We start from the raw sequence: 22658 nt of genomic DNA, 5'->3' as shown, positions 1-22658 counted from the left end.
ATTTTCAATGAAAACAAATATCACAGATACATATTTGATTTCAAATCTATTCAGTTGTTAAAGCTCCATAGTATCAAAAATGTTATTCAGTTTGAATTTATGTTCTACATTATTTTTTCTACTTATACTAATCAAATATTTATGCAACACTTTCTATCAAGAAAAGTGCTAAGGTCTGGATATAAAAAAATTAAGCAGAAAGGATATATTTCTTGTTCTTATATAATTTACAATCAATGAAGATAAGGAGGACAGTAAAATGAACTGAAGGACAGAAGAAGGGATGGTGGAGATGTTCACAGTAAGAGTAAAGAAGGTGAAATATTATGGCACAATGTTGTGGACTGAGGAAAATGTTCCAGAAGAAAGGAACAGCAACCACAAAGGAGAGAGCAGGGAACATTCAAAGAACTGGAAGTCATTTATAATGGAACATGGGATCAGGTAGGTGAGAATGTTGAGGAAGGTGGGGCATTGTAGACAACATGGAGTATTTTGTTCTTTATCTCAAGAGCAACTGAAGGGTTTGAAAAAGCATTACTTTACCAAGCACACTGGGTTTAAAAAAAGTCTTGTTTAAAAAAGTCTTGCAGTGTTACTTTGAAATAGATGGGAACCCATACACCATGGGGAAACCAGAAAGAGAGTATTATTGTCATCTACATGAGAAACTATTATAATGTGCAATAGGCTGATGATAGTAGAGAACTGGACAGATGTGAATCATTTTAGGAGGCCAACAGATTTAGCAAGAGCCAGAAAAACAAACAAACAAAAACCCATTGTTCAAAATAGTAAAAAACTGTTCATCCATTGAGAAAAAACAAGTTAAGAATAGTTTCCTGATGTTTAAAAGACTATAAATCCACCTGACACAGGTTCTTCACTGGGATTAGTCAAGTTAATGATAAAGACTAATAACATCATTAGGATTTGAGAAAGTACATATTAAGTTAAAAATTAAAATTATCAACATTTCTCAATGTTTGAATTGTTAACTTGTACAACTTCAACTCTATAATGTAATCTACTCTTTGGAAACCATCTATTATCTGGTGTGGTGATAGTGCATTTTTTCATATCTAGTATGAAATAATTCAGTCCTAGTTAATTTCATTCTGATGTCTAAATACTTTTAAGGAGCTGGCTGCATATTAATTGCATGCTATTTAGTACCTTTTTGGCAGTGTTAAATGTACCTTAAGAATGTGCCACATTACCACAAATATCATTTAAATAGTAAATTTTAATGTAAAAAGTGCTTTAAAATTCGTAAGTTCCCAGATGATGCCTGTGCTTCTGGTTTAATTATGTCATTTTTAGTATCAAGGTCTTCTAATCAATCCTTTAAAACCATCAGAGATAACTGAACTCACCTGATTTCTTTGTTGATGGCATCCAACTGTTCCTGAAGCATCATGGCTAGAGTCTGGGCATCAGAATGACCACTTGGAGAGAGCAGATCCATTGAACTAAAAATAGTTTCTCTGTCATCATCATCAATATCAGACATTTCTGTGTCACTTTCAAAAGGGTGGCTGCTTAGCACTCCAATTTGCTGAGTTCTATTCCACTCATGATCCCCAAGAGATTTCACCTGCATGGTAAATGAGTAATTATCATATGTATCATATTGCTCATTATCAAAGAACTATTCTGAAAAATATCAACAAAAAGCACACATGCTTTTATACTTTAGCAAAAGCAGAACTGATTATTACCATTTAAAACACTTTGTTTCAATAAAATATCTCCTTGACATCTTAAGTAATGGCAGATACTAATTGTCAGCATAAGTATCAAGATTTTAATAGGAATAATGATGATAAACTTATGCATGATTTCTAGTTCCACCACCATTCAAGTTAACAATGACTTTAAAGCATCTATGTTTGAAACATTTTCCCTTCTTTCCAATTATAACAATCTCTATTCATTTGTACTAAAGCATTTCCATCTCTTATACTAATTAGTCTTACACTTTCTTATTATAGGCTGAGACTACAAATATTATCACACAAGTTATATAATAATTCTCTTCCCAACATTCATTTACATAGATTCTAACAAAGTATAATTAAAATAATATTGAAAAGTGATTTAATTTCATCTCTATTGCTCTGATCACTTAAATGTTTCATTGATTTTTAAGCACAATAATTTACATGACTACAGTTTTTTATTTGATAAAATAAATCCCTCATGTGAATGAAAATCTTTTTTTGTAAGCAATCTCTATGCCCCATGTGGGGTTCCAACTCATGACCCCAAGATAAAGAGTTGCATGCTCCGTTGACTGAGCAAGCCAGGTGCCTCTAAAGATAATATAACTTCTGGTGTTTTTCAAGCTGTTATCTGAGGGTAGGAGAGGAAGGGAAGTAAGAGAGAGAGGACTTAGAGTTTTCTGCATTTTAAAAAATTGGTTTTAATTTTTGTGATGATGTAAAATGATTTTCTGGGGGAGGGACCACATGATATTTCCCAGAATATTTAAGATTTGAGGACCTGAATTAGCATTTGTGTTACAAACTGTTTTGGTACCAAGTAGCACTAATTTATTTGTCATGTACAAATGAGAAAAGAACTAAGATGGACTTGATTTATTCTTCATTTGTTCACTTCTTATTCATTCATTTAACAGATATTGAATGCCTACTATGAAGGATTAATTTATACTTGACACAGGTACCAATTAAAACCATAGGGTATCAAGGACCTGTATACAAGTAAGGACAATTAGGTTATATAGTATTCAACACATAAGAGTGGTTGGGGAGAACAAACTATACTTAGGGACAAAATTACTTCCCTGTAAAATGCAACTCTAAACTTACAATATACATAGCGTACAAACTGATCGAATGAATGAAGACTGGCACCGCCGTTTATCATGAAGACTTCTCTATAAACGCTTTCAATAGTCTATGTACATTTTCCTCAAAGTTTTATTAAAATAGTAATTATAATTAAAATATTTAATTAATTTTAATTAACAATATGAATACCCTTGCATAAGTGCCCAAGCAAACCAAAAGTCCACTTGTTTGGCAATACAGCATAAGGGATAAAAAAGGCATGGAATTTGAAACCACACAAACAGAGGTTCAGGTTTTGACTCTATCACTGCTGGCTGTATAATATTGAATGGTTAAAATTTCTGAGCTTCAATCCTTTTATGTCTGAAGTTAGCATAAAAACAGAATCAAATTCATAAGGTTATGTGTATACACGCATGGGGAATGCTTAGTTCAGCTTCTGGCACATAGTGGTTTTGCATTAGTTATAGTTTTAAAAATATGTCACATGTCATGCTTGAAACTAAAAATGCTAGCAGTTTGAATTCTCTCAGTATTAAAATTCTATCCAAGATGGAGTAAGATATTTACTTAGAATCATCAAAGACTTTAAATAAAAAAAAAAAATTAACCTTTGGCTCATCTCTTCGCACACCCATGCGGCCTCTCCTGGGTCTTCTTATTACTTTAGTTGTTCTGTAATCAGACTGGCTGTCCACTAGGGATCCTACAGAATACCGCAGCTCAGCTGAGGTGTCTAGATGAGTTCTGGAAAAAGGAAAACATGAAATATGACCAACTGCAAAAGTTAAACTTCCCAGCAAATCACTATCACCTGCTCAACTGTCAGTAAAGAATAAAGCATAAACCCTCAAGAAAAAAGAAAAATTCAAGGAAGAAAACTGATGAATTGTCATGACTCTTTGAGGTCTCTTCTGAGGCTTATGTGAGAAATTCCAGTCTCAGGTTCATTCTTGAAAATAAAGTGGATTATCTGTTTAGAATAGAAAAAATCTGTTTGTTCATTAATTATGATTTTCAATTGTGGAATTAAAATGAAACACGTTCAGACTGACAACCAAGATCCATTGTCTTAAATTCTGGCAATTCTTTTTTGTTGAAGTATTTAGTGTACATATCAACACATGCTATTTACTGCTGTATCTGTTGTAAATATTCCCCACTAATCTAACAGTAAAATATATGTACTTTTGGGGTCCCAGAATTCTCTATCTTGCAGAGTTCTAATTGTCAATTTAGGAAATTAACTGAATACTTAAAATCAGATTGACTCAAGGTTAATAATCTTATTTTTTAATAAAATAGGATGTACCACCAGTTTTTCAGCTTTTAAGACATTGTTTCAAAAATATAAAGAAAAATCTTTTGATAAGCACATCTGATTCTGAATCTGCTTAGAGATGAAATAGCTGGAAAATTCCAATAGAAAAATATTATACTAGTTTTCAATAAACATGATAATAAAGTACACTGTAATCAAAGTGTAATAAAGGTTTCTCTAGACATGTTATTTATATATAGATTTACAACAAATTCAGTTTATTGCTATAATAATGATGGTAACAGTGACAGCATGCTGTCCTATAAAATTATCAGTAGGAAATACGCTTAATGCTATATTTTCTCTTGAACTGCAGCTCCTGATGATCTACTATGCTCTATCAGTTCTCTTTGTGGAAAAAGAAAAGGGAAAAACCAAGCATTTCCAAATGATAGGCAAGATTAGAAAAGGTTAGGTAAGGTCTCGGTTTTTCCAACAGTAGAAGACACTGACCAGAAGAACTGATGCACATCCTTGTTTTGTCAAACAGAACTTTAAAGCAAATGAACTAAGAAATCATCCCCCAAGTAGAGGACAGCTATCCTTTTTTATAGCGGTGAACTTGAAATTTAATCAAGCAAATTGGTTTTATTATGGATTAGTCATACATAAAAACTAACGAACCAGATCGTACTCATAAATAGGACCTCTCTCAGCCTCTATAACAGGGTCTATGTTTCATGAAGACAAAGGTCAGATTTTAGTGACCACTGTATGCTTAAGGAGGTATTTCTAGCATATAATAAACACTTGATAAATATCTGGTAAGATAATTAATGAATGAAATTAATTATTATACAGCCTAAACTGTCTACCTCAGAACATTCTAGGTACATTTTGTCTGTCACTGCTTGGGTATTGTCTCTGTGGTCATCAAAGTGGAGATTCTAAAATTATAATTCATCCTAAGAGTATTGTTTCCTCGTTGCTTTATCTTTCAACTCCAAGTCATTTATAAAAACATGAACCAAAATACAAATCTGCTCCTATTGATGCACTGCTTAAAACTCTTCAATGGCCTTACAAGGCCCTCAACAATCTAGAACCCTCCTACTTAATTCCAGCTTCACCTCTAGTTACTATTGGTCTTTTCTCTCTCCATCCACCCATACTGACTTCCTTTCAATTTCTTGTACAACTCACACTTTCCTCTAATCCTGAGACTTTGAAAATACTGTTCTTTCTGCTGGAAATAGTCTTCATACATGATTAACATTTTTTAAGCTGGAGTAAAATTCTCATTGTCTTATACTATTGTAGTCCCTGGTATTCCCTCTACTGTAGCAGTCCTCACAGTATGCCTGTATTTCCCATTTGAAACGTGTATTCTTCATCACCATTATCACTGTATCTCCAATGCAGTTTCTTGCAAGTAGAAAGTGCTAACTGATCTTGAAAGAACAAAAGGCCTGAACCAACATCAACTGTAAAAGAGTCCATTATTGTTAATACTTCATCTAAAGCAGTTACTGCTCACCTCTCTCTTTTTATTCAACTCTGTGAGCTACTTTACTAGCAGAAATCAGAGGCAATATTTCCATACATTTCAACTTTTAAATAATTTTTGGTGTACAATATTTTGAGTCACTTGGAGATTTAAGTTACAATATAGTCACTGGTTCCTTTAGACATGAACCCGTGCAGTTTCCCCACCTGAATCTCCTATTACTCTTGCATATAATCTAAATCAAGTCTAAATTTTCTTAGAGAACATCTTTTACCCATCTCTCTGCTTCCTGAAATGTCTTCCATTGTCCTTTCCAATGACCCAGATCCTTTCTTCAGAGTTGAGCCAAATCAGACCTTCTCCAGCCATTCTGGAACTCAAGTTATTATTCTCAAATGAGATACTAGTAGAGGATATTAGTTACTGGCATTCACCAACTTTAGCTCATCTCTTCCTACTTCTCTGCCTGTAAGATCCATGAAATTCTCGTGCATCTTGTTTTCTTTATTGTTTCTTTTTAAATTGCGTACTCAGAAGCAAGGATGTTTGATAAATAATTGCTGTTCAATAAATATTGTTATCCTATAACGTATTATAAATTCCATCCGATCAGTTTATCAGTAATTCCTATAATACTTTATACTTGTGATTTACTGTTTACAAAACTCCCTTTGCTCACTTGTTGCAAAGCTTGTGAAATAGTCATAAAAATATTATTTTATATACAATTCATGTAAAATGCATATGAAATTTGAACTTAAGGAAAATGGGCTTTCCCAAATCAAACAGCTAGTAATTATTTGTCTTAGACCTAGGAATGTCAGTTTTCTTATTATTGGTCTAGTTTTGTTTCTACTACAAGCTGTTGTATCAAAGAATTGTTCTATATGTAGTTCCCCGAGCTTCCACGATGATCCTTCATTGTGAATAAATGTCACATTATTAGGCTGTCCATGATGACTCACTGCAGTGATGAACTTTTAGACAATACTTCTACAACTGTTTTTTTCCCCAATGATATATATGTATATATTTAATTCCAGCATAATTAATGTACAGTGTTATATTAGTTTCAGCTGTACAATATAGTGATTCAACATTACTAAGTACTCATCACAATAAGTGTACTCTTAATCCTCTTCACCTGTTTCACCCATCCCTCTACTCACCTTCCCTCTGGTAACCACCAGTTTATTCTCTATACTTAAGAGTGTGGGTTTTTGTTTTTCTCTCTCCCCCTGCCACCCCCCTTCCTCTTTTAATACAACTCTGTATTTCTGAGACGAAAGGTCAACAAGCCAACAAAATGGCCATTTGGTTCTATTAAAAAAATATTAAATTTGTTGACTGGATGATGCTCATTCTACATATTTACTCTGTTGATATTTTATCAGCTCTTCTCCTTCATCAACACCACCACCATCATCATCATCATCATCACCATGTGAATATGTATCAATGAATTAAAAGTAGTTTCAGTTCAGATACATAAATCATAACAAAGCATTTAGAAAAATAAACATGATTTTCTAAATTAAAGGCCTACATTTTTAAATGTTCTTTGGGTGTTTTTATATCTGCAGAACTGTGCTTCTTATATTAAACTGAAGGGAGAAACACTCAAAATACTGAGCTTTATTTTTATTAATACTTTATATTAAAGAGAATATAATCACCTTTATTTTTATTAATATTTACATTATTACTTTCATTAATACTTACATTAAAGAGGATATAAGCACCTTTCAAATTTTTTTAACTTGGATTTTTCCTCTATCTGAAAAATGCTTTATTAGATATTCATTCAATGGCATCTATTGTGAGTATAATATACAATGTTTGTTTGTTTGCTTGTTTGTTTGTTTGTTTTAGGTGCTGAGATTATAGTAACCAAAACAAAAATTCCAGCCCCTGTGGAGCGAACATTCTTAGGATAAGCATAAGACCAAGAAAAATGAACTTTTAAAAGTCCATGGTGATCAAAAGTTTCAAATAGCTCTTATGATTGTGTTGTCTAATAAATGATCAAATGAGTAAATACTTTTAGGGTTTCTTATTAACTTTAAAAGGCCCTAAGCACAAAAGAAAAGTATATGTAAATTATCAAGTTGATCTGTCTATCTAGACAGTAAATAATCATGTCATTGCTTCTTTCTGTCCAGATGAGGTATTGAGTCAAAGTAGATGAGTATGGCTAAATGTACTGTTTTTAAAACATGTATAATTCCTCTTTCACTCTGTATTTGCAATTAATTTCACAAAACAGATAGGTGCTCAGGGATCATAATCAATGATATTTCTTCAGTAACATTAAGCACTGAAAACACTTCAGCATGTAGAGAAAAGAGGTATTTCGTCTTCCTGGAATGAGATGTAAAATCCTTATATACAGTTCCATTTCTTCATTTACGACTCTTTTTATGTATTTATAGTTCTGTAATTAAATGCAGAATACAAAAGGTAATAATTTACATTGTACTGCATATTTGCAGAACAGGTCACCAAGTTAGAGAATTATTTTTGAATATACAAACAGTAAGTCAGTAAGGAGTGAACATAGGGCAATGACTGCTGAGCAATAAGATGTGCTTATTTATTTTATTTCAGGCCATATGGAATCATAAAAAATTCCTGTTGATTTTTGGTAAGCTATAGGTAAGATTTTAATTTAATGTTACCTTGATATTGTGGGTTCAATTAAAGAGCCAGTTCTCATTTTCAACTGGTCAAGTTCAGATCTCAGCTTTTCAATTTCTTCCGCTAATCTTTCCTAAAAATCAAAGAAGGTTTACTCAGAAGATATGCAAATGCCAACAATACCAACATTCAATTGTGATAAACCATGCTACCAAGCTCAATGGCTTTCTAATAATGGAAAACTGATGGATATATTTTTATTAATGATTATTAGACACGACAGTAAAATATGCTTAATTTTTCCCCTGTAATGAAAATGTGAATAGCAGAAATCAATAAAAAATTATCTATATTGTTTGGCATTCATTAATCCTACATTTCTGCAAACATATGGGGATACTAAGATCATGACTAGCAATGTATACATCACTTCAAAACACAGAGTCATAATCATAGCCATTAAAAAAATAAAGAGAAGGCCTTATTTACGCAGTAAGTGAAGGACTTTGATTATTTTATAAGCATTGTAGTACACATGGATGAAGAGAAAGAAGAATGGATTAAAAAGATGAGGAAAAAAATCATTACCTAATATAAATTAAAATTATCAGCTTGATATTGGTAGAATTATTTGTACATCTGAAAATTTTCTCAGACTGGTATTACAGTTTCAGTCTGTAGATTTTTTAAGGTAAGGGTTGTCTTATAGTCCTTAACTAAATGCTGATGTAAGCATTTAATTTTGTTTTCATGATTATAACTTTTATATTGTTATAAAAGTCTCAATGTATCCTTCTGGATTTTCTATTGCTTTTTTTTCTCTGTCCCAGCAGCCAATGCTTGATATTTTACTTGACTCATTCTTCATTTCTCACTATACATTTTGTCAATATGGCTTTCCCAATATTTCTTTCACCTGCCCTTTTTATTCGTACTACCATCATTCTACTTTACACGTTTTTTACTTTTCTCCTGCATTATTTTCGCCAGCTTCCACAGAGGCCATGCTGCCTTCAATCTCTTTCCTATACACTCCTCTGCTGGTTGTATCATTTTACTTTTTTAATTTAAAAAGTATATATTTATCTTAGAGAGAGAGAGCATAAGCAGGAAGGGCAGAGGGAGAGGGAGGGAGAATCTCAAGCAGATCGTGAGCTGAGTGCGGAGTCCGATATGGGGCCCGATCTCAGGACCCTGAGATCATAACCCAAGCTAAAACCAAGAGTCAGATGCTTAACTGACTGAGCCACCCAGGCGTCCTTATTGCTATCATTTTAAAAAATACATATGGTCAAATAAATTATTTGCCTAAAATATTCAATGGTTTCTTATTGCATTTATTAATTCCTTTGTTTGTTATTTCCACAAATATGCATAGAGCACTTCTGTTGTGCTAGTCACTCTGATAAAGAAGCAATATAAAAAATTCCCTGCCCTCATATAATTTATAATCTAGTAAAAAAGACAATAAACAGAGTCTACAGGATGTTGGCAGGAAAAAGAAAGTAAGAGGGTCATGGAAGGGCTCTCCAATAAATGTTTTTTGAGGAAAGACCTAAAGGAAGGAAGGGAAAAAAAAATGGGAATGTATTAGGAAAAGGCATAGCAGGTGCAAATGCCTCTTAGTGGGAGGGGAGTATATTTGTTGAAGGAGTGGGCAAGGAGGTCATTGTGGCTGGATTGGACAGGTTAAAGAGAAACACAGATAGGGAACAGATTTAGAAAAGTGTGGTTGCAGGGCTTGGGAATGGTAGTCTTGAAAGCTTTGTCAACCATTTTGTGTCAACCATTTTGAAGTCTTTAGTTTTTACTCTGAGTGAGAAAGCAAATGACTAGAGGATTTTTCAGCAGAAAAGTGACATGATCATTCTAAGAGCAGTGAAATGGACCGTTGATTAAAATTGGGAGGGAGGGAAGAAATAAAATTATTACTGTTCTTCCAAAAACATAGACAAGAGAATTGTGGCTTGGGCAATAATGGTGTTTGAGAGAATGTCTGGATTTCAGTTATATACTGAAGACAGAACTAACAGAATTTGTTATTGGACTGAATGTGGGGTGGGAGATAAAGAAAGGGGTCAAGAATGACTCCAAGGTTAACCTGAGTAAGAGAAAGAGTTGTGATTTATGAGATGACTGCTGTAGTGATTTAGGTTGGTGTTTGGGGTGGAGGGATTGACTTGTGATGTTTGAGGTGTCAAAGTGTCCAAATAAAGATACTGAATTGTCTCTTGAATATGTGAACTTTCTCAGTAGAGAGGACCCAGCAGGTGATCTAAATTTGAGATGCTCAGTTTATAGATGGCATTTAAATCCATGAGATCAGATGAGACTGAACTCAGGGACTGAACATGGAGAAGAAACTCAAAATGTCCTAGGAATTTTAAATTTTAGAAATCAACATGATGAAGAAAAACAATAAGAAGAGGTTGAATATAGAGGAGATTTTGCTAATGATGGACAGCCAGTTATAGATTATTGAGTGGAAATTTGAGAAGTTATAGTAGATGTAGTTAGATAAGGAAATATGTTCAGCTGTATGGGATGATATTCAGAAATTAGGTATGACCTGGGATTTGCTTCCTCTAGTTACAAGCATGAACAAGGGTGCAAAACATGCAATGTTTAGTACTGCTGGTTGCTCAGGCAGATTGCTGAAGTTATAAGGCTTGGGTAGGTGGTGGGGGAGTGGGTTCTGGGGATCTTGCCAGGAGCACACAGAGCTTTGGATAACATAACATTGCATAACAGGATCAAGTCCAAAATCCACAATCTGGTCACAATCTAGATCTTTAAACACATACCAGTCACAGCAAACTTCTGGTGATTCAGCAAATCAACCATCTTTGTTTTCTCTGTGCTATCACATAAGCTCTGTCCTCTGCTCTACCCTTCTCTATTTGATATCTCATATGCCTTCAAGAGCCTGATGAAATGGAATCTCCCCAGTTGTAGACTTTCTTAACAACTTCAGAAAGAATTAGATGCTATCTTCTAGGTACCATATTGTATTGCTATAGCAGATCTATCTTGCAGGAGATCATATATACTCTGACTGTGGGACCAAATAGGTTTAAATTAACATCATAATATGTAGCATTCAGTGTGGCTAAATATACAACTGCTTTTAAAAAATCTTTATTCTCTCATTTTTTCCAATATTTTCCTTATGCCATACTACTGCCAGATCTTCCCTCTGTCTCTCCCTCCCTACCCTTCTTTACTCCCTCCCTCTCTCCCTTCTCTTTTGTTCAACACATATTTATAGGTCACGTCTTAAATTAATGTTTTATATTATATTATATGTCTATGCTAAACAAAATGAAATCAGACAAAATTGCTAACAGTAATTTACAGGCTAATAATGGAGGAAAAGACATATTAGCAGTTACAGCTTTTAACATTTCATAATTTAGTCCTTATCTGCCTCTTCTATCATACATCCTAAAATAGGAATAACTGATTCTAGCCAAATTGTTATGCCCATCATTATTTAAGATATCAAACTCCCTACTCACCCCCTGCCCACACAAAGCACCTGCAAATCATGCCACATGCACTGTATTTGAAAAGCTTGCAACATAGTCCTATCATTTCTTAAAGTTTGTCAACTCACACCTTCCTGAAGCCTTATTTATACCAGCAATGTATGGTGATCTCTCCCACCTGTAGCTCTTACCATCTATTTCACTCATTTGACATTTGGCATCTGCTACTCTGCAACTCACTGTTTTGTCAAAGGTGTGTTCTCTCTCCTCCATTACATTTTTCAGCTACTTTGGAATTAAGATCATGTTTGCAAATACATACCATAATTCATACATAATAGATATTTAATACATTTTTGCCAAAATGATACCTCAAACTAAACACAAATTAGTGCATACATTTTTATTCCATTTGTATAAAGCACAAAAAGTCAAAAGCATTTTTTTTTTCTGTTATGTGTCACGATAGTGATTATCATTTAGGATAAAAGTAGTAATTATACGTTAACAAGAGTGGCTACCATAGTGTTGATTTTTAATGTGTTCAATTTGTAAAAATTCATCAAGCTCTTTCTATATAAGTACGCTTTTCTGTATGTATAATATAAAAGTTAAAATTTTTTTAAAAGATAACATCCTAAACTTATTTCTTATCAAATTTATTTTACAAAACATTCATCAGTGTAAAATAGAAAAATGGATAAAATGTAAGTTTCCATTATACCTTATCATGTAAAGATTCTTCCAGATTCTTTCTGAAAGTTTCTGATTCTTGAATTAAAACATTCTAAAGAAAAGAAAAAAAAATAAAGAATTAATTAATTAAACAGAAAATAATTAAATCTGTAGATTAATTTTTTATCACTCAAGAATCTTCTTTTGATTCCTCCTCTTTGATTCCTTCCTTGGTGCATCTAATTCTTGGTTTCCATGGAAACCAAATTTAAATAGAATCTTTAAACATGATACCTTAACATTTAGAAAAATACATAATTTAAATGGGAAATGTTATTTTGTAACACTTGGATTGACGAACGGAATAAATATTATCTTTTAAGCTATTTACGTTTTCCTCTTCTCAGTCTTTTGAAATTTGAAGTAATTAGGTTACTCTTAAAATGAGAAACAGTGAGTAATAGTGAAACATTAGCCAAAGGTGCTATAGATAAGAATTCAGATAAACTCATTTTTCATTACCTGAAGAAAAAAAATAAATTATCAGATTATATTTTTGGAAAGTTTAATTTCCGGACTTCTATTTCAAATACAGAATAACTAATTTCTAATAATGGTTAAATTATTAGAGAAATAAAAATGAACTTTTAACTATTTACAGAACTGTTATATCTCATGACATGTGAAAATAAGTTGCAACACAGGTATTTTTTTCAAATTTTGTCATGAACATATTACTGTTGCAAAAGCTTTATTCTTTTTTATATTTACTACAAAGCATGATTTAAAACAATGTATTCTTTTCTAATTTAATTTTACTAAAATTAAACTAAGTGTGTAGCAATTGGCAAAGTGGCCATGCATTTGGAATGAATGGGAAGAAGGCGTGCCTTATCACTCTGTAATGCGTAAATTAACAATTTCATGCAAACATTTTTCCTATTTTGTATGGATCAGGGGAAAATGTCTAGCTTGAGTAATGACTGGCATTCAATCTAAATTTCCAAAATGATTTGTCCAACCTGGGTTTTAGCCCCTACCTTTGTTTATACTCTGGAATTGGCAACCAGCTCACATAACTTGTGCTGGTCTGGTAGCTGCCAATTATCAAGGAGACATATATAATTGTGAATGATATGTAAAGAAGTACTTTTTTTTTTTTTTTTTTAAACAATGCAGCCGAAATTATTGCATTCCTAAAGTCTGTACTGGGATTAACACTAGCTCTACAGGAAATATACATTCACTCACATTTTGGCTTTTAGAGTAGTAGATTTAGTTACTTGAAACATTTGAATAGTTCAATGCAAGGAGACTTACCACATACCTCAAAATATTGATTTTTGTCTTATCATTCTTTTTTGTATACCAGGTGAAGGATAACTAAAATATTTTCATCACAAAACATATTTTAATGCATTTATCTATATGATCGTGCTAATAAGCAAGATTTATATACCATGCAGCATTTTTTATTCATTTAAAATTTTACCTTACACATTTTTACAGAAACTACTTGTTCACTTCTAAGAATAAACGATATATACTTAAGGAAAATACATGGATCGTCTGACGTGCAATAAACACAGCAGGGTATAAAACCGCCACGATCGTGAGAACATGGCCAAATATTCATGCGATTCTACTCTTCTGTCATTTTACCTTCTCTTCTAGAGCAGCCATTCTTTCCTTTAAATGTAGCTGTAAGCGTTCATTGGATTCAGTCAGAAGTCTGTCCACAGTATCAGATAATCTTTTGTTGTGCTCCTCATTCATTTTCTCTCTTTGCCTAGCCTTACATTCAAGAAAAAATAAATAAACTTGATGTAAAAGTCATTTACAAAAGTATTTTATATTTTTCTAGCTTTAAAATGGATTTCATTTTATGTCTGGTGTGATTAAATTGTCAGAAACTTTTTTTTCCTTTTAAATGCAGACAGCATATTCATAAGATTTTCAATATAACCCTTAATCAAGAAAGACATTCATTTCTTACATGCCCAGAAACTGATGACTGAGGGGAGTGGTTTTTAATATACATACTCTTTGAAGTTCTTGATTTTTCTCTTCAAGTTGACCTTCTAGATGTCTCATGCGTTCTTCAATGTTTCCATGTCTCTCTTCAGCCTGTTGAGAAATAGGAAAAATGTACCTGACATGTAAGATTTGATTAACACTCTTCCTCTAAATAAACTGAAATAAAATGTAAAGCAAGCTACTACCAACCGCAAATGTCATTTTCACAAAATAAACTTTCTTTAAACAGGCAGCTGAACAGCATTGCTTGAAATGTGTCAGCTACAAAGGCCTGTTACATCCAAGCATCAGCAAAACATTGGACTTACTTATGAGCAATGAAATCAGCCAAATGTAACATGCAGACTGTGCATGGTTTGCACACAAACCTGCCATTGTCCGATCTTAAGCTCCTGAAGCACTGAGCTGCACAGATGGTTGATTATCAATAAATAAAAGTAACATAATTTTTATAAACGAAAAGAAAAACTTAGATGGATTCTAGTTAGCAATAGAAAGTAAAGTCCAGTAGGACTACCTTCCTACGTATGGAGATCATTTCTTGTAGCTTAGCTTCCATAACATATTGATAATCATCAGATGAGGTAGAAGAGGTTGGATCAGACTAACAAGTCAAGGAAAAGGAAAGGGACAAAATTGAAAAATCAGAACTAAAGACACTGACACTGAACAGAACATAGCACAGAATGCTTAAAAGAAAAATGTGACAGCAAATTTAATACTTTAATAGACAGAATTTTATATGGAAAGAACTACACTGATATCCAGTGAACACGATGCAGTCAATGGTTATAAACGAAAAACAATGATATGCCCAAATAAAAAGCTACCAACCTAAGGTATGGAAGGTTAGTGATGGCTGGCAATGAAAGACTACTACAGAATGAACTAAAGCAACTCTGGAAGAGTCATGTCATAATTGGAATTATGGGAAACCAAACACTAGAATATGTCTCTGATAGACTGTTAAAGTTTTGTATTTTGGTTTATCATATTATGTAAGAATAATGGAAACAATGTATCTCAATGTTGAGGTGTATGCTAAGGCAATGACCCAGATGAAATAAATTTGGAACAAAATTTATTACAAATCTAACACTAGAAATCAAGAAAAAGTTAAGCCAGGGAATTCATTATTATGGGTATTCTCCAATTCAAACAGGATTGAGTCTCCTCAGCAACAGTGACAAGCTTACAAAATGACTTCTGGTCTCTGAACACACAGTATGACTCTAGGTCTAGAACCTTAGCACCTGTTCTCAGATATAGTCTTAATTTGTAATTTTAAATGGAAGTGATGAAAAGTCCTCAAATTACCAAGATGACAATATACTGTGAGGACAAGAGAATTTATTCACGAACCCTCCTGAATGATCCTAAGATCCACTCCCAAACTGTTTCTGGGTTGATCTGTTGCTATGGAAACAAAATAGTGCCCTAAAGTGAACAGACAGCATGGTGCTTGTGTGAGCTAACATTTGCCCCGTGCCAGGGTTAGTTACATGTCTTGGAGGTGATTGTCAGGTTACCACAGACACAGAATGTTAACACATGTGACACTGCTGATAGCTGAACTGTATTAGTATGTTATGCACAGATTACATGTAAAGTTATATCAACATTCTAATCATAATTACAAGTTAAGTAATTATAACATCAAAATTATCCTATGTCAGATCTAGAAGACTGAACTCCAGAGCAAATTCTCTTCTATTTTATAAGTTTATTCTAAAACAGTGAAACTTATTTTATGCAAATATAGGACTATATATAAATATGTCATGCAGTACCTGAAAAGAAATAGTAGCCTATTCATGTATTGGCTCATATGCATATGTACTATTTTATGCAACAAATTCCAACTAATCTATAAAATAAACATTAAACATTTAACTGGTGTACTTATACAAATTACAACTCAACATTTATATTCTGTAAGATTTTCCTTTCCATATTCTTATTTCATAAAAAGGAAAATAATGAAGAAATAACAAATCATCAATTTCTCTCCCCAAATTTCCCAGCAAAAGAAACACAGAAAGCTACCATAGTTCCCAAATGCCACAAAATGGTTTTCTAATATCACTTAAAACCTAGAATTCAAATAAGAATACAGTAAATGGGACAAAATGTTGAAATTAAATAATCTAAATTCATTAAGGTATCTGTAATCTTTCAAAAGTACATTTTAACAGGCAATTGGTGATATAAAAATTAATCAGGTGACTGATTCAAGGTAGTCAAGGTTTGAACACTGCAATTTCCAAAACTGTCTCTTCAAAAGTTTCCATCTTAACTATTGAAATCATACCAAACATTGTGAAAATTCACTTCAGAGATTGAACAAGAATTCTGTCACGTTTAAATTACTTTGTTACTGTTGATATTTTTATTGGTACTAAAAATGAATGAAATACCTTATGGAATTCAAGATGAATTATGTCCTTGCTGAGGGAATATGCATTTTAATCAAAGAAGTAAACATCATAAATCAAAAAACTGGGAGCCCAAAGTCTCTATTGGTTAATTTTGTGTATACTTGCCAAAGCCAAATTATAACTTTTATCCACAGCCATTAATCAATACTCTGACTTTCTGAGCCTTAAATGAGTTTTACCTATTTACACATACACACAAACACATACATACACAAAAGATAATCTTATCAACAAAGTATAAATTCAGACATCATTTCTACACAAAAACTGGTATCAATTTTCAACTACTATTGACTTATGTTTATCTTAGCTTTGTGAAGACTGCATTTTAAGTAATTCATGTAAACACAAGATCTGCTATTTTTTGTACTCCCTGATGGGCTATAGAGCTTATCTTGATTTCACTCTTTAATGTGATACAGGAAATTTCAAATGAGCTAAAGTTCTAGAGGAAATTACACATAGAAATGGCTTTGAGAAAAGCATGAGTGTATTTAGAAATGAAGTAATAAAAGTTAAAGAGAGGAGGACCAAGGAGAAGAAAATAGAATAGGTAGCAGATAATAAAAGCAGGAAAAAATATATAGGCCAAATAAAATGTCTGAAACATTATTTAGAATATCATTCATAATACAAGAGAAGGAAGCTTAGATTTAAGCTAAGCAGAAATCTTTTTACTTTAGTGTCAAAAATATTAAGAAGCAGAAAAAAATTATGATCAATAATAGTGATACATTGAATATGAACTAACAATGAAAAAATAAATAAGTAAAGCAGGTTCTAGAGACAGTCCCTAAAGGTCTGTGAACTGAAGAGAAGAAAAATTGCAAGATCATTACAGCTATAAAACTTGGGAAAACAAATGAAAGAGTACCTTCAAATGTTATAAAAATGTTACAAGCAGAGGGAGTGTTTTGAGGATACAACCTCATCACTGATAAGTGTGTATTAAATATGTCAATAATCTAGAAACTCTGTAGTTGAAATAATGGTGTTGATATAGAGTCAGCCTGAAGAGAAAGTGGTAAAAAACAGAAGGAGAGTGAATCCTAGTATTTTTAATACTTCCTAAGAAGGATAAACTCTACTGAAAAAGGAGAAAATCAAAAGTATTCAGATGAACTGAAATTTTAGCAACATATTTTTAGGTAGAAGTAAATGGAGGAAATTATTTTGGGCATATGAATAAATATATGTGCCATAAATAAATACCCACAGAAAAATGAAGGGCAAAAAGATAAGGCACATATTTCAAGTTTTTTTTTTTAATATTCTAAATTAAGGATTCTTAGGAATGTTTAATTTAAAGTCTCATAGGTCAAGTGTTATGTTTTAAAGTATGTTTCATCCTCAGCCCATCAGAGGTTAATTTGGAGCAATTATTTGGTGAATTTTAAATTGTGTTACTTGAGAGAGATTCCAGATTTTTCTTGTATTTTACTCTGGATAATACTGATGATTTTTTACACTAAAATTTTACAAAAGCTATTTTTATTATTAGTCACTCACCATTTATAGAAGTTCATGTTCCTCAAATGAAAAGCCTAAGTGTGTGTGTGTGTGTGTGTGTGTATCCATACTTCAGTAATTTAAAATGTGCTTTCAAAAAAAAAATAGACTACTACTACTATATTTGCACATTTTTATATAATTTAGAGACTATTTCTCAAATTAAATGATAAATTTATCTTCATCTTAGAAATCACACATTTCTCAAATTGCCAGAAGGGTTTATGGTATGTCTATGACTAGAGAAGATCCAGATTGTAACAGTACCCTAATCACACTAATGTTTTATTCCGTTAGTTATTCCAATACTAACCAACTATTCCAATACTTTCTAAACCCTGCTCTACTTTGCACATGTTTGCCTTTTCACTACCTGATTAATTACTCTATTCTAACCAGAGGCATCCGTCTGCTGTTCTTCCTTAACCATTTACTTTTACAGGAAAGTAAATGTGTGTTCCTGCTTTTATATGGCTGCATTAATTGTTTTGGATAATCCCTAATGCCAGAATTTGTAACTTGCAGTTCACATATCTATCTTACGCATTTATTACAGTGGCATGGAAAACTAAGCACATAGCAAAGACTGCATGAATATCTAAAATGTGTATACATTTCAGGGGGGCGCCTGGATGGCTCAGTCGGTTAAGCATCTAGCTCTTGGTTTTGGCTCAGGTCATGAGATTGAGCCCGGTGTCAGGCTCTGCACTAAGCTGAACATGGAGCCTGCTTAAGGATTCTCTCTTCTCCCTCTGCCCCTCACCCGTGCTCCTCTCTCTCTCAAATAAATAAATAATCTTAAAATGTGTGTAATTTTTGAACTGATATTAAAAGTAAAACATGCTTTTAGTGAGCAAATCTAAATTTTCATTGTAGTGACATAGATATACCCTTTGAAGCAATGTCCATTTCCATTTGACTGCGAAAGGTTAGAACAGTATTTTAATATTATCATGGTTGCAAAATTCTAAAATATGCAGACAATTACAGACTCTAACAGCCATAACATGGCAGATAATTCTGAACATCCCTCAGATTATTATTGAATTTAATTGGTTCAGGAGAAATTGTAACTATTAAAATCACCTTCTGACTAATGACTTTAGAATTTAGCCTTCCACAAATCTAACTTCCAATTTCTAACAAATCTTTTCATACTATAGTCAGAACGCAATCAGCTACTTATGATATTTCCAACATTTTTAATACCAATTTGTCTTAAGCCTATTGAATTATTACGGCTTATCTATATACATACTAAATATCATCATTATTTGTTTATATTTGGTGATTATTCTAATGTGCAAATATCATGGAAAAATTATAAGGATGTGAAATTTCATATTTGCTACTGTTTAAATAGTCACATTCATATGTAAATCATTCATGGCAGTGTAAATAAGATATATAATATGAAAAATTCATCTAACCAACAAACCAATATAGTAAAGATTAAATAAATTTAAAAAATTAAATTAAAATAAATTTAAAAAAAGATTAAATTTCATAAAACCTAAAGAAAATCTATAGATTCCATTTGGCTTACTAGTCATTTCTATAAGTATATCTAGGTTAACTAATTGTCTTATTCCAGTACCTTTGTCAGGGCTGCAATTCTCTGAGCCAGTTCAGCCTCTACTTCAGGTAGAGTCTCAGCTTTTCTCATAGTCTGCTGCAACTTTTGCTCAGCCAGCTCAAGACGCTCTTGCAACTGTCTGTTCTTCTCTTCCATCTGAAATAGGGGATGGAAAAAAGAGACACTTACAGAGTCACTGTGAGGATAACAAACAGCAGCCACTAGGGGCTTTGGGTTTCAGCCATTATTCTAGACTTAAAATCAGCCACTACTATCACACCTACTGTGTAAAGAGATGACTGTATTCATATTTTCATATATTACTTAATCACATTCTTCAATAAAATTCAGCACATTAAAAAATTTAAAAAAGCTCTTACCAATGACAGCAAAAAGATAAAAGTTATAAACCTGGACAAATGGATTATAACTCAATACTAAGACCTCAGATGTACCGTGATAGCATAATATTGAAAATTATAGTATTAACCGGAGTGAGAGAGGGAATGTAGCACAATGGTTAAGGGTTCAGTTTCTAGAGACAGGTTTGACAAAACTTTTTCCTCTGAAAGACCAGAAAATAAATATTTCAGGCTTAGTGTATCATTTAATCTCTGTTCCAACTATTCAATTTTACTATTGGAGCACAAAAACAGTCATAGACAATGATTAAATAAATGGGTATGGCTGTTTCAACAAAACTCTATTTATAGACCTGAGCCGTAGTTTTAGCACATGGTCCATAGTTTGTCCACTCCTGCTCTAGAGTCAAAGAGACTTAGGCCTCTGTTAATAACTCTGGCAATTATCAGATGTGTGACCTTGGAAAAGTTTTCATGTTTCTGAACCTTAGTGCCTCAGTATAATTGTGCTTACTTCACAGGTGAAGTTTAAATGAGGTAATACATGTTAACTGTTTAGCAGTTTCTGGTTCATGTCTAGATCTAAAGTAAATATTAATCATTATTTTTATTATTAAGACAAATTTATAAATTACATGCTGAAAATCACATCTGTCTAGTCAGTTCTAAATTTTAGAGAATGGTTGATTGCCAAGAAATACTGTATTTCATCTACTCCATGTTTTGTGACAATGATTAGAATACACATGGACCAGAACAAAACTAAGACAGAGATACTCAACCTGCCGTAGGATGGCTTCTTTATTTGCTAACTCATTTTCTAGTTTATCATTCATGTCATGTATGGAGGTAGATTCTCTCTGAGCACTGAGGTAACGCTTCTCAAGGGTTGTGATTCTTTCTTCCATATCTTCTTTCTGTGCCATGGCCTACAGTTAAAATAAGAAATTAACTAAAATCAGATTTTCAGATAGTTTAATGTATTGTCCTGTTATTTAAACACAATAGTAAGATTTAAAAGCTATTGTTTCCTTTAAGTAATATTCATTCCTTTCTTTTCAAGGAAGGTATGTAAGATTTCATGTGAATTTCCCCAATTTATCTGTCAGAATTCTTACATCCTTGGTTAATGAAAAGTTTCCTTCTCTGAGAATGCAGTGGAGTACATGAAACTGCCTATTGTAGAACTGACATTCTTGGAAAAGAAGTGACAGATAAATTAGCTCATTATACAGTAGAGATAAGTACAATTATGGGTAGAGTTACAAACCATTAAGGTGAAACGATGGCTACTGTTCCAAACTGCAAAGCAATCTTCAGATAAAGATAACCAATATCATCAGTATTCTCATCTTCAGATATAAGAGTAACTCAATGGTTAAAAAAAGAAGCAAAAAAAAGTAAATTTGAATCATATTCACAAATGAATCAACCAACTGACTTTGGAACTTAACTGTTTTCCTTGTCATATGTATTCTAATTAAAAAAACAATTTAAAGAACTCAATGAACACAAAACTCTAGGGAAAAATCAACTATCAGTGCAAATGGAGTAAACCTTGGCAGTAATGATTTTCTAAACAATAATTTTTAAACCATCTAATTCATATATAATATGGAGATAATTTTATCTTCCTAATAGCTTACATGAAAATTTATTAGTAGGTGGATAACCTACTTTTTAAAAAAGATATTAAGAAACGTCAGCTGCAGAAGTGAGCCTCATGAAAAAACTGAGAGCTTTCCCCCAAAGGTGAGGGACATGACAGGGATGCCCACTCTCACCACTTTTGTTCAACATGGTACTAGAAGTCTGAGCCTCAGCGATCAGACAACAAAAAGAAATAAAAAGTATTCCAACTGGCAAAGAAGAAGTCAAACTCTCACTCTTCCAAGATGACATAATACTTTAGGTGGAAAACCAAAAAGACACCACCCCAAAATTGCTAGCACTCATACAGGAATTCAGCAATGTGGCAGGATATAAAATCAACGCACAGAAATCAGTGGCATTTCTATACACTAACAATGAGACAGAAGAAAGAGAAGTTAAGGAATCGATCCCATTTACAACTGCACCAAAAACCATAGGATACCTAGGAATAAACCTAACCAAAGAGGTAAAGGATCCGTACTCCAACAACTACAAAACACGTATGAAAGAAACTGAGGAAGATGCAAAACAATGGGAAAACATTCCATGCTCATGGACTGGAAGAATAAATATTGTTAAAATATCTATGCTACCTAGAGCAATCTATACATTTAATGTAATCCTTATCAAAATACCATCAACATTTTTCCAGAGCTGGAACAAATAATCCTAAAAATGCGTGGAACCAGAAAAGACCCC

At 32.7% G+C, this 22658-nt stretch overlaps 1 protein-coding gene across 2 annotated transcripts in view; it reads right to left on the bottom strand.

Moving 5' to 3' along the window:
- PPFIA2 (PTPRF interacting protein alpha 2) overlaps nucleotides 1-22658 on the bottom strand; it is a 465096-nt gene that overhangs the window by 84014 nt on the left and 358424 nt on the right. For both annotated transcript variants that reach the window (XM_026499958.4, XM_044384552.3), the window contains exons 8-15: nucleotides 21089-21235; nucleotides 19966-20100; nucleotides 14428-14511; nucleotides 14047-14178; nucleotides 12434-12496; nucleotides 8263-8354; nucleotides 3428-3563; nucleotides 1377-1597 (exon numbers count right to left, since the gene is read on the bottom strand). In XM_026499958.4, the coding sequence (XP_026355743.1) occupies nucleotides 1377-1597; nucleotides 3428-3563; nucleotides 8263-8354; nucleotides 12434-12496; nucleotides 14047-14178; nucleotides 14428-14511; nucleotides 19966-20100; nucleotides 21089-21235 (1010 nt within the window). The remainder of the gene's footprint in view (nucleotides 1-1376; nucleotides 1598-3427; nucleotides 3564-8262; nucleotides 8355-12433; nucleotides 12497-14046; nucleotides 14179-14427; nucleotides 14512-19965; nucleotides 20101-21088; nucleotides 21236-22658) is intronic.

The sequence above is a fragment of the Ursus arctos genome, unplaced genomic scaffold, assembly GCF_023065955.2.
Source record: "Ursus arctos isolate Adak ecotype North America unplaced genomic scaffold, UrsArc2.0 scaffold_21, whole genome shotgun sequence".
Classification (NCBI taxonomy): Eukaryota; Metazoa; Chordata; class Mammalia; order Carnivora; family Ursidae; genus Ursus; species Ursus arctos.
Note: the sequence above shows the minus strand (reverse complement) of the source record. Positions and strands in the feature narration are given on the sequence as shown.